The sequence below is a fragment of the Colossoma macropomum genome, unplaced genomic scaffold (genome assembly GCF_904425465.1).
Source record: "Colossoma macropomum unplaced genomic scaffold, Colossoma_macropomum, whole genome shotgun sequence".
NCBI lineage: Eukaryota > Metazoa > Chordata > Actinopteri > Characiformes > Serrasalmidae > Colossoma > Colossoma macropomum.
In genome coordinates, this window is record NW_023494807.1 from 18,440,611 (window position 1) to 18,456,325 (window position 15,715).

General features: G+C 37.7%; 1 protein-coding gene across 1 annotated transcript; it reads right to left on the reverse strand.

Moving 5' to 3' along the window:
* Positions 1 to 1,341: 1,341 nt before the first annotated feature.
* theg (theg spermatid protein) lies at positions 1,342 to 10,688 on the reverse strand. Its single transcript, XM_036556885.1, has 7 exons — positions 10,465 to 10,688; positions 9,364 to 9,439; positions 8,832 to 8,896; positions 8,269 to 8,335; positions 6,918 to 7,044; positions 4,928 to 5,090; positions 1,342 to 1,735 (listed from the first exon to the last, which is right to left on the reverse strand). The coding sequence occupies exons 2-7, from the start codon at positions 9,423 to 9,425 to the stop codon at positions 1,494 to 1,496; spliced, it is 726 nt and encodes a 241-aa protein (XP_036412778.1). The 5' UTR covers positions 9,426 to 9,439; positions 10,465 to 10,688; the 3' UTR covers positions 1,342 to 1,493.
* Positions 10,689 to 15,715: the final 5,027 nt, after the last annotated feature.

Sequence of the window (15,715 nt, forward strand, 5' to 3'; positions counted from 1 at the left end):
TAAGAGGCTAACATCAGCCTTGAGAGATTAGTGTATGAAATTCTGTGTGATGGTATGAATCTCGTACTGGCTGACACAACAGGCAGCGCTCTACAGAGTTCATTACTGTTTTTTGCATTATAAATGTAAAGATTGTTGTATGTGAATCCTATAAAGATGGACAGCAGCCACGAGAACTAAGAAAAGTCAAGAAAGAAAAAGCTACTTAAGGAGGATAAGTACATATCCAAGCAGGTGGGCAGTGAGAAAAGCTGACCTCAACATACTTAGCTAGCTTTAGTTTGTAGTATATTGACTGTAATGATTATGTAATATTTAAGATAAATGCTTTCAACAGTTCTCATGTTATCACTAGCTGGTCATCTTGGTTATCTCAGCGTAGCATATCAATAACAAATAAGAGTGAGAAATAGAGATGAAATGTACAGATTTTAAAGTTGTTTTGCATGAAGGCAGTGCTGTGTGTGTTTATGTGAGGTTGGGGTTGGCTGGTCTACATCAATGAGCCTCCAGTCTGAAAGCAAGTCCCACTCTGGCCCTACATTCACTGGCCACTTTGTTAGACACATCTACCTTGTAGCTACAGTTTGTATTAGTCATCCTCCAGTCCCTCATCTTTGGTCAGTTTCTGACCATAAGACCACGGTTGGCTGGATATTTTTGAATTGTGGACCCAAGCAGTGACACTTACATCTCTGCACTTAGTACACTTGTACCAGCACCACACAGTACCAAGCCACTACCATGTCTATGTCACTGCTTTGCTGAGAATGGTCCACCACCCAAAACATATCTGGTGAGCAGTGGCCATACAGTGGTCACTTTCTAATTAAAGCTAAGGATAGAGGCTTTTGCAGCTTCAAAATGCACCCAGATGCTCATCTGCTTCAGGAAGGAGTCTGAGGCACAACTCATAGTACAAAATGTTCTACCGCAAATTGCATACAATGTCCACCAGAAAGGTACCAAAACGTACATAGTGCAGCTTTAAATTGTCTAATAATTTGCGTCTTAGAATGACTACAGATGATAAAACTCTCTTCACTGTTATCATTAACACAATAGAATTACACAGTGTGTGAGTGTTCTCCTTTTTATAGACTGGCTTATTGTGACTATACCCAAAGAATCACACAGTGCACAAGAAATCTGTGTAAAAGACTTGATAAGGAAAGGGAAGATGACAAACAATTACTGCATATTGTCCATTTGGGCACAATTCCAATCTCACAAGCTCACACTCATTTCCCTTATACTGTTCCACTCCACAGAAACATGGTGTGTGGGCAAAATTCTGTACAATACAATTTCAATTTCCTAAAACTGCAATGAAACACTGATTATTTTAATCTGGAATTTGAATAAGATTAAATTATTTAAAGGCTGAAACATGCTAGCATGAGCATGGACTTTTCTAGGTAGAAGTGTCTAGGGGAAGTAAGGGAGGGTTGCATTTTTTAATACTGAATATCAGGCCCTATGTCAACCCTGCTTCATCTCCTCCTGCACCTGCGTGCTGGGGGCAGGGCCAGCTCCTGCAGCCTGGGAGACGCAGTAGCAGCACGGGCAGCCGAACTCACTCTGTAGGGGTCAAATCCCTCAAAAAGAGGCTTCCGGAGCCGGGGCGTGGCCAGCACCTGCAGCCTCTCACTGGCTACAGCCTCCAGAGCGGATTTTGCCACAGGCCATGATACAGGCCTGTCCGGGTAGTACTGTGGATGGTCCTGTTTAGGGGCTAAGAAAAGGATGGAGGGATAGAAAGAGAAGACATGCAGGGTGAGAGAAAGAAACAGAGAGAGAAACAGTGAGCAGGTGAAATACTATGTAGAACAAAGTGCCTGTGAACGATCTTTGTAAGTTTGTGTAATAATTTCAATACTGTAAAAAAGTGTTTGGTAACTTTGAACTGTATCGTCGATTCTCCCCTAACTCTGATGGCCTCTAAATCACTGTCCTTCATTAAAACTACTGTCAATAATCAGAACTAGGCATCTGTGTGCATCCTATCTACAGTCATGCAAAAGTTTGGGTGTCCCTGCACATTTTAATACACAATTTAATACACAACAATGACAAATTTTAAATGTACAGAAATTAAGCGCTAAAATTTTCAGGAATATGCCATATTTAAATTGTTCCCTGTAGTGGATGTGGTAACTTACTTTCACAAATATAAATGAAAGTGCAGCCGAGCTATAAACAACACAAAAGTAAAGTTGTATGCCAAGGTTTGAACATCCCTGGTCAAATGACATGCTTTGTTGATTTTCTAAGTGAAAGAACATAAATATCTTCTATGAACATTCTCTACATAAATCTGTAATTTTCTGCTATTTAAATGCACAATTTTTCATACTGGATTAAAATCACAGTTTTTGTCCAAGGTAAAACTAATCCTGCTTAAATAAGGCTTTATTTTCACTTACAAAATAACTTGACTGGAGTGCCCAAACTTTTGCACACGACAGTACATGTTTTTTTTTTTTGGCTGTTGGAGGTAATTTGGGGAAATGACACAGATACTTTTATCCTGTACAAATCGGTCAGTTGAATCCCTTGCAAATGACATTACCAGACCCTCTGGTAAAACTAATCCAGCTCAAAAAGGGCTTTATTTGCTTAAATTTAACCCTAAATGAGTTTTTTCATTTAAAAAGCAGTGTACTTTCTTAAAACTACATGAGTGGACCAAATAAGTTTTATCAGAATGTATCTATTACTTTCATTAATTCAACAGCATTATTTTCTTGATCTTGTAAATGCAGAGTTCACATCAACCTGAACATGAAAATCATGTGATTTCTATAGGGTGAACACAGTTTTAAATTTTTATCTTCACTTTGCTATTGCTATTTTCAGTTTGTTGTTCATTTATTTATCTACAGTTGTCCCACCAGTGGTGTAGCACAAAATTCTGGGGCCTCTGCAAGACTGAGGGTTGGGGCCATATTTGGAGGGCCATTAATACGAATGTCAATGATGCTGGTGTAGTAACACAGGCAAAAGTCACATGGGATTAACGCAAGAGTCTGTAATTTCATGGCTGCTAAAAAAAGTCAGTTCTGATCAAAAACTTGTAAAACCGATAGTTCCACTTCTGAGACCACATATCAGGTGAACTGCGCATTAATGCACCAAGTTATTAAAATTACATTGCTTGGCGGAAGAACTTTATTGTAATTATTATAAATAAATCAAATTTATTGACGTGGGAAAAAATTACCATAATACCCATTTGCATGAATATCCATGTGCATGAATCTTCTGACAATGCTTGTCAAAACCATTACACTAGCTACAGATAGTGATGCATGACTGGAGTTGACTCAGACTCTCAACTCCACTTAATTTTAACCAAGAAAGAGCCAGAGCTGATAATAAAGGTATGTAGCAGAGATTAAACCATCCTAAACATTTACCCACATTTTTAAGTAGCTACAGGTGACGGTTATATGATTAAAATGTGTACATTATTAATATTAGGTATATCAAGTAATATCAGGTAGTTTGACAAATGATTACAGTTGACTAACTTTACAACATTTATTACTATCAGCCTGTTTCATAAGATGAGAGGCGAGGGGAAACTTGGAGTGAAGTACTCAGAAAATCATTACTGTTGTCAAAATTCCTTGAAAAGGAACCATTTTCAAATTCTTTTTCAGTTCGTTGAAAAGGAACCAAGTTCTCATTCCAGAGCAGCTGGATTTTATCTTGTTCCTCTTTTCATGAGGCTGAAGTTGGCTTCATATTCACCAGCTTCTTATTCAACTTTTCCGTTTCACTTTAAATTGTGCACCAGTTATCCTAATGGTGTGCCAGTGCAACTTCAGCTTCATCCTCTTTTCCACATTGTCTGTGAAAAATATTGTTTCTGGTTTTCTTTTTTGTTCCTTGTACTGTTTATAACCACTGCTTATTGCAACACTAATCATGAAGAAAATGTAGAGTGGCGTGCAAAGCAGTGCAGCACATACTGAAAATGTTTTTGTGACTAGAATTTGTGCTCACAGTGGCTGGTGAGCAGCGTTGGCCTTTGTTAAAATGTCCCTGGAGCCAATTAAGATAAAAAAACAAAACAAAAATATTTGGTTTTGTGTAAAATTATTCTTTTGATACTACCACTGCCTTTTTCTGCTAAGACATAATATGCACAGACGTATTTAGTGCATTTTAACCTCTTTCAGTAGGTCCCCTAGTTGCCCTGAGTGAAATCGACTAAAACATTTTGATCAATATAATGAAATAAAATATTTCACTTTTTTGTAACTTTGTTATCACATTAACTAGGACACTGTCGGCTCTCTGTGTGTGAAATGTTGTGACTCCGTGATCAGCTGTTAGCGACCAACGAGGGGTAAAAAGGCTGTGCAGAGATAAAACAGGCAGCACACCTGCAGTCTTCTTCATGTCAAACAATCCTACAACTCCTACAATAAAAAAAAGATTTTAACCACAATAAAAACACTTTTATAAATCTTGACTTGCTTACTCACCTACGATAATGATTTTGTAAATTATACGTATTTCCATCAAAATATATTCTATCAACATTACTGAAGAAAAACAGGTGGAAAAATTCATTTTAACAGGGTTAAACTGGACAAACTACATGTTCACTCTTTCCACAAGCGGCAAACTAAGGGCAACCTAAAATCTGCATGGTGACTGGACAGCGCAGGAATATCTTAAACTTTTATCTATTTTTTTTGTTTTTGGTGAAGGTCAATGAGAACATTCATAAAAACACAAGTAGTACTTGCTGCAGAGTTGAAGAACAAAGTCAGATCAAGGAACAAAGATCGAAAGTAAATTGAACACTGGCACAAACAGGTCTGAGTAAGTTTATCATGCAATAAATGACAGAACAATGATCATTCCTCACATGTCAAACTGTTATTAATAGAGGGTGAGGAAACTAACTCACTGGCCAGGAGGTGCGTGCGAGGGGACAGTTTGGCTAAAGATGGAACTGACAGAGAGATTTCAGAGCTGCTGCATAACTGAGTCATTGCTGTACATATCTTCCGTGGGCGAGCCAACTGGCAGATCCGGGCGTTCGCCTTAGCTGTTCTCACTGCCACACTTAACTGAGAGAGAGAGAGAGAGAGAGAGAGAGAGAGAGAGAGAGAGAGAGAGAGAGAGAGAGAGAGACTGGGTGTGTGGTGTGAAACATGGGTGTGTTATGAGCACCAATTTATAGTAGCTGCCACTGTGTAACTGTTACTACTACATGTAGGTGATCACAGTATTAAACAACACAAGTGATGTGAACAAAGCAACAAAGATGATTAGACCAGCTTAATCCCTTAAACCTTACTGAATTTCTGTTCCTCACTCATATGACTACATACATTACATACTAGTTTCATAGTAGTTATCAAATAATTTATTCTTCCATCTATGTTCCTTTTCATCAGACTCATGATGTGTTCCTGAACATGAACAAAGGCAAAAATGGCTTGTGTTTCTTATATATATTAGGCTCTCATTCAAAATCTATTGGCAAATGTCATAGAAATTAGTAGTGGGCTTACTGGTACCAACAGTGTCGAGTGGAATCATTTAAGCATGAATCAACAAAATAATACAGATTTGCATTGATAATTTCAGCAATTAACCTTGTCTCCTGGAGTAGAATTAGCATGCCTGTGAGGTACATGTAGCTAATTATCTAGAGAGACGCTAATATTAAAAAACCACAAACTTCGAGTTTATATATGGTTATTCAACATATATGAGTGGAATCCTGTTTTTAAACCACTATGATAACTTTCTGAGTTTTCTATTTAAGTAATGTCCCAAACTGTCAAGTAGTGGACTGTATCTAAATCTCAAGCAAAGCTCATATCTCAGTATCACATCTTAAACATAAATATCACGTCTTAAACATAATTAATGTACTCAATAATCTCTATGTTGTGAATATTAGGAACATTTACCTTCTTTGTCACAAAGGGGAATTTTCAAAATGTCTTCATAATTCAATATATGACATGTAAACAAAGTCATTCAGAGTGGCTCGTTGTAAAATGATTAATTTCAGAGAAACTTACCAACCCTCATTTCTTTACAGTGGTGGTGACAGGAACCAGTGTCATAATGTCTACAACACAAATATAGCCATTTTATTTACTATCCAAAACCACCAGTGAACCTACACGTGTCTTCTTAGTTTTTATATGTAATATTGATTATGATAAAGTAGCAATAAATCTGAAAAAACAAAAATATGTGGATACTATCTTGCCTCAAAACATCCAACATGTATCTCTCTACTATGAATAGGTGTAAAAAATGTTTTAAATCAAAATCTTAAAAATATCATGATACAATGTCTCAGGCTTTAAGCTGAGTATTCATAAACATTGCATGTAATAATTTTCTGTGATGAAGCTTTAAGAGGAATTAAACTCTTAGGACGTCTGGTTCCTATTACCACCACTGTTAACAATCTTCACTCGTTTATTTTCTCTAGAATGGCACATTTCACACAAAGCAATTCTGAATGACTTTGTTTACATCTTGACTATTTAATTATGTGGACATTCAGATAAATCTGTGGAATTTCCCTTCAAAGAAAAGTTTTCAGGGTGACGTTAGGACAGTCCCTCCGGATTCACTCAAATATCTCAAACGAAAAGATTTATTTTGGCTCAAAACTCACAGTGGCAGAAAAATATTATATGTTTTATTTAATAAGATACCCAGTTTCTTTGTAACTAGTCCAATTTTTAAATGTTCACAAGTGCAAGTATGGTTTGTGGGCGAACTGGGGGCTTTTCCTGAATGAAGCAATATTCTTATTCCAACTACTTAACAACCTCATAATCCAAATGACAGTGATATTCAGTACACATGCTGACACAGAACTACAAAATGAGGTCTACAGAAAAAGGTGAGACAGCATTACTCACTGTGGGCAGCAGGGGGCGATCAGGCTGCCAGCCAGCAGCAGGCATGCGGGGTAAAGCAAGCGCACACACTCTGTCAGAAGGGCGAGCCTTCAGTGCTGCTCCACTCACCTTCCACTCAGGAGATCGCCTAGAGAGAGAGAGAGAGAGAGAGAGAGAGAGAGAGAGAGAAAGAGAGACAATGATGGTAGACACAAATTGACCAATACAGATAGAGATCAGCATCTTTACTGCTTTAACTTCATCTTCAGTACTATTGCTGCCGTAGTACAAGTTCAGCCATTCAAGACCTGCAAGCTATTTTATGTACAATAATAAGTGATACAATGTGTATTGAAATATTACAATTCAACAACAACAGTTATTAAATGATAAAAAAACTGTAATTATCTATTTACATTAATTGACCCCCACTTTTAAAATGTGATGAATTTTATTAACTGAATACTCAATGCTAGACCGCTCTGCCAGTCATTTTAGAATCTTTTACAGCTCCAAAGAAGATGAAGAAATCTAAAATTCTTCATTTTAATTTACAGTTCCCTGGTGTCCTACTAATGGTTTGAAAGCTGTGAACAGGACTAATATTTTACAATCATTTTATACACTGTAAAAAGTGGAGAAACTGATGTTGATTTTGTTCATCTACAAATTTTGCTATGCCTTGTTCCATTCAAACTATTTATTTGAATGGAATAAAATCTGTTGAATTGCTTGTTACTGTATGCAGTATTATCAGGTTGAACTGATGAAGATTATATTATATTATACTATTGAGTATTGAAAACACTGATATATAAATAGAGATAGATAGATAAATATACAGCACTGTGCACAAGTCACACAATTTTATCAGGCACCTGAGAAAACATGAGAGAGATAAAAGCTATTTAAAAGCTATTTATCTGGTGAGTAAGTGTTTCTTTGGAATAATACTATAATAAATACAAACTAACCAGTAAGTATTGATTTTATGTATGTTAATGAGTTGGTCTAACCACCTCAAGGAACCTCAGTATTATTTGTAGTTGTCATCCAGTACTTGGTTTGCCTAATCAGTTTTTTTAGGTTGAATCGTGTGTTGGTGATGAACTTCAAATTCATGCACTGGCTGATGAACTCAGGAGAAATCTGAAACTTAATTTTGTTCTTCATACTAGCTTGGAAGATTCTCTAAGGAATTCTTTGTACTTTTTACCATATTTATGTTTATTTACATCTGTTCTAATTATATATGATGTTTATACAAGGGAAACCACACTTAAATACTTATAAATGGTTTTAAATAACGTGCTTAGGGAAGGTAAATAAAACGAAAATACTGTACATCTGGCTGGTATTATAGGACAGTCACCTGTTGTCCTCAAAGTGAGCGCTAAGCTTTTTACTCTCTGCTAGTTTTGACCAGCGTGGAGTCAGATCTGTGGAGAAACACAGACAATGCATATAAAACAGCGTTTAAACAGGTCTTTATAAATGCAGATGAAAATTGAGCCGATATAAGACTAAACATCACTGTTAATGAAGATTCTTCAGTAAAGTCAGTCATTTGCTGTTATTTCTTAAACTTTAGTTCAAGCTTATTTGCACATTTGTCCTAACATGTTGTGCAAATGACAAATATAAAACTTGAAACTACATAAACATAAAGCTACATTTAAAAAAGCCATTTCCACAAAATTCATCACAACAAACTGTAAGGTTTACAGAGGTCAACAAAGCAATGCTTCTGGACTGGCTTTCCTGAAAGCATCTTAGCACAAAAATGATTCTTAAATGGTAGAGTGAGCATCACACGGAACACTCTCTCTACCAGTAAAAATGATAGTAGAGAGACTAAGATGCTTTTGGGAAACTGGAGGCTGAGTAGTATAGTATATAGTAAATGTAAGCAACAAGGGTCACACTTCATGTTACCAAATGCAGTGGAGGAGCTGTTTGATGATTGTGCTGGAAGCTCATCCAACCAGTACACAGAGCGTCTGCAAATACATGAGAAAGCCACATAATAATCAGTCCTAAGGGCAGATTCATTATAAGCACATACAGCAAACTGTTCAGACAAGTCACACCGCTCGAGAGATGAACTGCACAGGCTGCTGCAGAGCTTTGAGTGGCGCACAGAGGGCCAAAATTGTGATTTGCAAAGTAAAACATTGGAGGAATGTTGTTTCGTTTCACTGTGTACTTCTACATATCTAAAATGACAATAAAGCTTCTTGTACTTGAACTTAAAACAAAAGTAAAACAAATTCTACCTTCTAACCACACCTAAACTTTCATCTTTCGTTTGAACGTGTGAACAAGTTTGATTTTACTGTCTTCTAAACTTTTTCCTCTTGCACAGATGTATAAATGAGTAAATATGTATAAGTAGATGTATTTACTACAAAGCTTGCAGTGTTCATCTGCATAGACCTCTGTGTTACAGCGTCTGCTGGAAGCCCACCTGTCAGGGAACTTGAGCAGGTTGGGTTTAGGCCGAGCGAGTCGGTCAATGCGGGTCGCCATGGAAGAGCAGAGGCCTGCAGAAGGGACAAATGTAGTTCGTCACTTACCAGACACCTGAGAGGAACACATCATTATGTACATTAGGTTTTGCAGCTCAGACTAACTGGAGCAAATGAACTCTGAAACAAGTGCTCTGGAGACCCCATGGTTTAATCAGAGAGAGCCCACTAAGCTATAGGACACCATGCTCTAAAATAATTGCCTTGTTAGGAAGGAGGCACACAACAAATCAAAGTGCTTTATTAAAGGTGATCGGCTTAATAGCTAACTAGAGATGGAGTTCACTTAATATCTTTTACAAGTACAGTGCTGATTCATTTAGGCTTCGTAAAGGGACAAAAACAGAACACTCTTAAAAAAATGGTTCTTCAAGAGTTCTGTAGTAAAGTCAAGTTCTGTACAGAACCATGAACACTCAAAGAACTATTTCCATGCTTAAATAGGTCTTTGCATGGTGAAAAGGTTCTTCAGATTGATGGAGGATGTGTTGTATACAATTCTATATAGAACATTTTTGAAAATGCACCAAAAGGGTACTTCAATTATTATGATGTCAAGCTTGTAACAGTAGAAGAACTATTTTTGGTGCTATATAGAACCATATACAACACATTCTCCATGAGTCTGAAGAACCCTTTCACAGTGCAAAGAACCATTTAAGCATGAAATGGTTCTATACAGAACTAATGGTTCTAAACAGAAGCATTCTCTTTACTAAAGAACCCTTGAAGAACCATAAGAGTGAAGGACATAAAGACGTTTATGTTTAAGACCGGCAGACAAACAAGAGCAAGTTGAACAATGGCTTAATTTTACAGTGATGGGTCTGCACATGCGCACTGAGACCACGCACACAACACGAAGCACACAAGCACACAAAACTAAAAATGCGTATAAACTTACGTTGGAGAAAAAAAGCACATTGAACAGTCATATTACAGTCATATAAAACATTAACTAGATTACTTTAATATTTAAGATTTACGTTAATACCATACGACATGAAAAAAGGTTATTTCAGTGTCCGTCAGCAGCTCACCTCAGGCAAACAGGGAACGTTAGTTAAAGAGCTAGGCTAACAGGAAGGCTAGCTAGACTACTTAAACCAAGTAACTCAGAATGAAGTCTTCTCGTGTTTGTCGTTATAAAGAAAACAATGTTAATTTGTCTCTAATATACTCTAAATGACGGCTTTACATTTCTCTCCGTCTTCTTTTTAACTCAGACTCTGTAGTTGTAGCAAGTCTACCGTTAAAGCGAGTGGAGGCACGCTGCCTCGTTACTCTGGCAACAAGTGACGTGATAATGACGTGTTCCAAAAAATATCTCAACCGGTTCCCTACACCCTATATAGTGCACTACATAGCTCGTGAAGTAATGGCTCCTGCAATGAAGTAGTGCAGAATGTGTTAAATAAGGAGTCAGTGTGGATTAAACTATAGACTGAAAGGACATGGCGTGCAGTGTTTTGGCGAACAGTTCATTATTTTATGCTCTATGTAGTGCACCCTGTAGGGAGCGTGAAGCCATTTGAGATGCACCCAATAACCCGTTTCTGAGCCTTTATTACGGAATATTAGTCTTTATTACTGAATAATGATCCGTGTTGTTACTGCATATTAATGAAAGAGAAAAGTGGTGAAGCAACTTTCTGTTTCCATGCTCCAAAGACCTGAATTTCTTTGTCTACTTTGTCTGTCATTCTGTCATGCACCGTCTGTTGACAGTCTAAAATTAACTCAAAACTTGAGTATTTACTTTAGCTTTTAAGTTGTTTTTTGCCTCTTTTATTACTCCTCTTTCATTACTTTTCACATGGAGGTATATATATATATTTTTTTTTTCTCTTGCCTTCTTTTTTTTCTGCATGTTGAACCCAAGTACAGACAGGCCTACTAAAACATCAGTGCATGCCATTACAGTCACGTTTACTGGGCCTGACAGTGGAGAGATCAAACGTGAAAGCAGGCCAGCTTGTCCTCCCTCTGCCCGTCAGCCATGCTGCTCTGTGTGCACACACATACCCGCAGCACCCGGACACAGAGGCAGATGGAGCCCGAGGCTGAGCCTCCATAATGATATTACAGGCCAAAGGGCAAATGTGAGACAGCGAAAACAAGCTCAGGGGAAGGTTAGTCAAAGGCAACAGCACACTGGTGATTGAACTGAGATAGCAGGGCATAACCATGCCAGCTGCTCTGGGCAATGAGTCACTGTCGCCACTGGACCCTGTGGTTGGTGTGGCCATATGAATTGTCTGAAACTACATGTCCATAAGTTTATAGACACCACTGTTCTTCTGAAACCAAGGGTATTAACAGAGTTTGTCCTCCTTTGCTGCAGTAACAGCCTCTAGAAAGGCTTTACACTAGATGTTGGAACACTGCTGTAAGCGTTTGATTACAGCCACATGAGCATTAGTGGGGTCAGGTACTGATGTTGGATGATTAGTTCTGGATAAAGCCACTGCAGCTCATCCCAAAGGTGTAGGATGGAGCCCCATTCACTCCAGAGAACACAGTTCCACTGCTCCACAGCCCAGTGCTGGGGGCTTTAATACCCTCTAGCTGACACTTGGCATTGAGCATGGTGATGTTAGGCTCATGTGCAGCTACTTAAGAGCATCACATTCTATTGGCAATGCTTTTCTATAGAGAATATAAATGTTGTGTGAGCACAACTGAACACCAGTGTCAGCAATGGGTGCGCATTGCATTCACTAATGAGGTGGCCAGATACTTTTGAACATAAACAGCTGGCTGGACCTCTGAAGACACTGGAGAGATGCTATGTCATGTATTCAAGATAAGCTTAACATTGTGGTACTTTCTACTGAGAGGTGGCTGTCCCAAACTCTTACCCCTAAATTACAACTTATGAAAATAAAAATCATAAAAACTTAAAATCGCATTTTTAAAAAATGTTTTAAGATGTTTTTTTTAAGATCATGTACCAGCTGCAGTTTTTGAATTATGCTGAAAATGAGCTAAAACTGTCACTACCAAAACAGTCACTACTGAAACATTTGGTAAAGTTTTGGAAGCATTTTTATTTTATTTTAATGTTCATAATAAACATAGTTAAGGCATAGGGCAATCAAAGCAAGAGGATTTTAGTGTATATATATATATATATATATATATATATATATATATATATATGTGTGTGTGTGTAGTAATGCTTGAAAGTTTGCGAACCCTATAGAAAGTAGATAAAGAGAACTAAATGAAACAAATGAGACAAAATATTAGACTTGGTCCTTTATTTATTGAGGAAAATGATCCAATACGACACATCTGTGAGTGGTAAAAGTATGTGAAGAATTACAACTACACTGCATTAAGAGTACTGTAAATGACAAAGTCTGGGGCTGTTTATCCTACAGTGGTGTTGGTAAGCTTGCATTCACTAATGGGATCATGAATTCAGAAGTTTACAAAGACAATTTGGATGCAAACCTGTAGAAATGGGCAAAGAAAATGCTCAAACATTAACAATCTGAAGCACATCGGCTGCCTTTTGAAAAAAAAACTTGGCCAAGAAAAAAAATTAGTCTGGAATGATCTGTCGAAAATAGATGTCACTTCCTAATAGAATGTTAAGACGATACATCCGACATATTTCATATTGTTAAATAGTGTTTTCCCTGTTAAATGCATGAATACAAGTCATGTTTCAGTCATTAATTTCAACACAGTATCTTATTGGCCTGTGACTGCAGTATTACTGATTTTCACCTGTCATTTTTGTATAAAGGACTGTACATATAAGGTACTGTTTACCTGCTTCTCTAAAACATGCAGGACTCCATGGGATAAGAAGATTGATGTATATGATTGGGGGTGGGATCCTGTTGAGATGCTGCTGTTACCGTGGCAACTGTGGCCGCTCCTGTGGTTATTTTGGAGTTTTCTGTGACCCGTCACTGATGAAATGTTCCAGCTCTTTCTGCTTCAGCGCTCTCTACACCTCACACCTGCTCTTACACGGCATGCCGCCAAAGTGCACACACACACACACACACACACAGACACACTCACATACACACAGAGAGAGTACACTGAAATATATACCCACCTCCCCTCCCCCAACATGCTTCAGCATCCATCTACAAAAACCAGCCAGCATCACAGAGCTGAAACTGCATGATGTTATGCTGGTAACAGAACCTATTTTGTCTCAGTCTTCATCTTCAGTCTCAACAGAGATTTGAAAGAATGCACTACAGCTGACAAAGTCTTGCACACATTCATGATCATACAATACAAGGATGTGAAGAGCATCAACAATTTATATGAGCACTCAGAGCAACGTTGTCAGATGTTGACTTTGGGTAGCCTCTTTAGAAGAGAGAAAGCAGAAACATTTTTTAATGGATCCACACACCACTGTAACTGTGCAAACTGCTTTAGCCATAACATGGATATAATACAGCAGAGCAACCTGTAAATGACACCTTTAAAAATGTAGCTGTGCAGCTTTATCTGCCTTGACATAGCAGGCCAGAACACTGAAAGCCCAGATCACGGAAACATGATTTTGTTTGCTTTTCAGAAATAAGTTTGATGCACATGTAAACAATGTACCCATTACTCCCCAGTTCATACAGTTCAAATCGTTGCTGTAAATTTTTATTTTTTCTACATCATTTGACCACAGCAGCTACCTTTTACATTGTGTAAAACATCATGACACATGGATCAATAGAAATGCTTCAAAGTAACCTGGAATAAAATCTTTTAACATTAACTTACATTACAAGTTAAAAACATTTTGCCTTCTGCTGTAAAATTACCATTTTGGAGATACCTTTGGTACAATATATGGAAACAAAACTGCACATGCAGGCCATTTCTAATCCACCATGTTTGTGATGTCACAACCATGAACTACTAATTTTAAAGTTCATGCATTGATACCAAATTAAAATTATAAATGAACAACACTGATTCTTTAAAAGCCATTAATGCTTTTTCCCTGTTTGACCATTCAAACCATTTGTGGTTTGTCCCTGAAGCCCAGCTGCTTGTGTGCTGTTACAATCACTCCACGACTGCAGGCCTCTTGTTCAAATCCAGCTTTTAAGTTCCACTGATGGCTGTCTTGACAAAGCCAGTTGTCATTTCCAGCTACTGCCATGCTGTGAATGTTTTTCACTGAAGTATGCTGAGTCTCAAGTATCATTTTCAAGCAAAACACACCACCGATGTTGGCAATACCGTTGCTATCAGTAACATTAGCACCGGGAGCAACTTCAGCAGGCTATGTTGGAGAACTCCGGATAAAACAACAAGCAGCAAACTAAGAAAAGCAACAGCAGAAGTGGAATGCTAGAGTTTCCTTCAAGAACAAGAGGGCAACAATTGTGGAGGAGCTGAAAACATGCTAGACGTAAGCGAAGAAAACTGGAAACTGCATTCACTTTATTTTCATGTGAATTTCGTGTTTCAATAACGTTACTGAATTTCTCTTTAGGTTCATCTTTGAAAAAGTAAAACCAATTTCATTTACATGTTATTAACTACACAAAATAATGTGATTGTTATTGATTACTGTGATGGTTTGAGAACCCTATTACAAACACATTTATTTATGACAGCCTATTAGGCCTAAAGCAGTTTAACCTGCCCATTCACACTGAAGTGATGACGAGTGTTGTTACTGCAGTTACTGGAGAACAAGATACTGGGGAATACAGGACAAATATAGAACATGGACCATTTAAAACTAATTGCAATCAGCAAACAGTCGTATGCAAAAATCAGAACACCAAAAATGACGTTTTTGATTTTCTGAGTGAAAATAAATGAACAAATCTTCTACAGGGAACAAACTTACACTCATACATAAAATACATTTTACAGTATTTTTGCAGTATCTTAAAATATATTTGTCTATTAAGATGCGTATATGTTTTACCTTAGAAAATCAGCAAGTCATTTGACTATGGGGGCCCAAATTTTGCATACTGCCATATATGCATAGCCATAGAATTCAAAAGAACTCCCTCTCAACAGGACATCAACTGCCAGATTAGACAATATGCAAAAGAGAACCAAATCACTACAAGAAGGAAGGCTAATACGCTCTTTCTCTGACATGCACACCCCCATCAGCTCCCATATACCAGCAACACAGCACATATAGGCTTTGTGACATGTGGGAGTCGTGACCTATTTTTCAGAGCGTATTGTTTGGAGGCCTGAAGGAACCGTCTTTGATTCTGCTTTATGCTGAGAGAGAGCAAGAGAGAGAGCTGTATTTGCCCTGTCTGCTTCATGCTTCGCTTC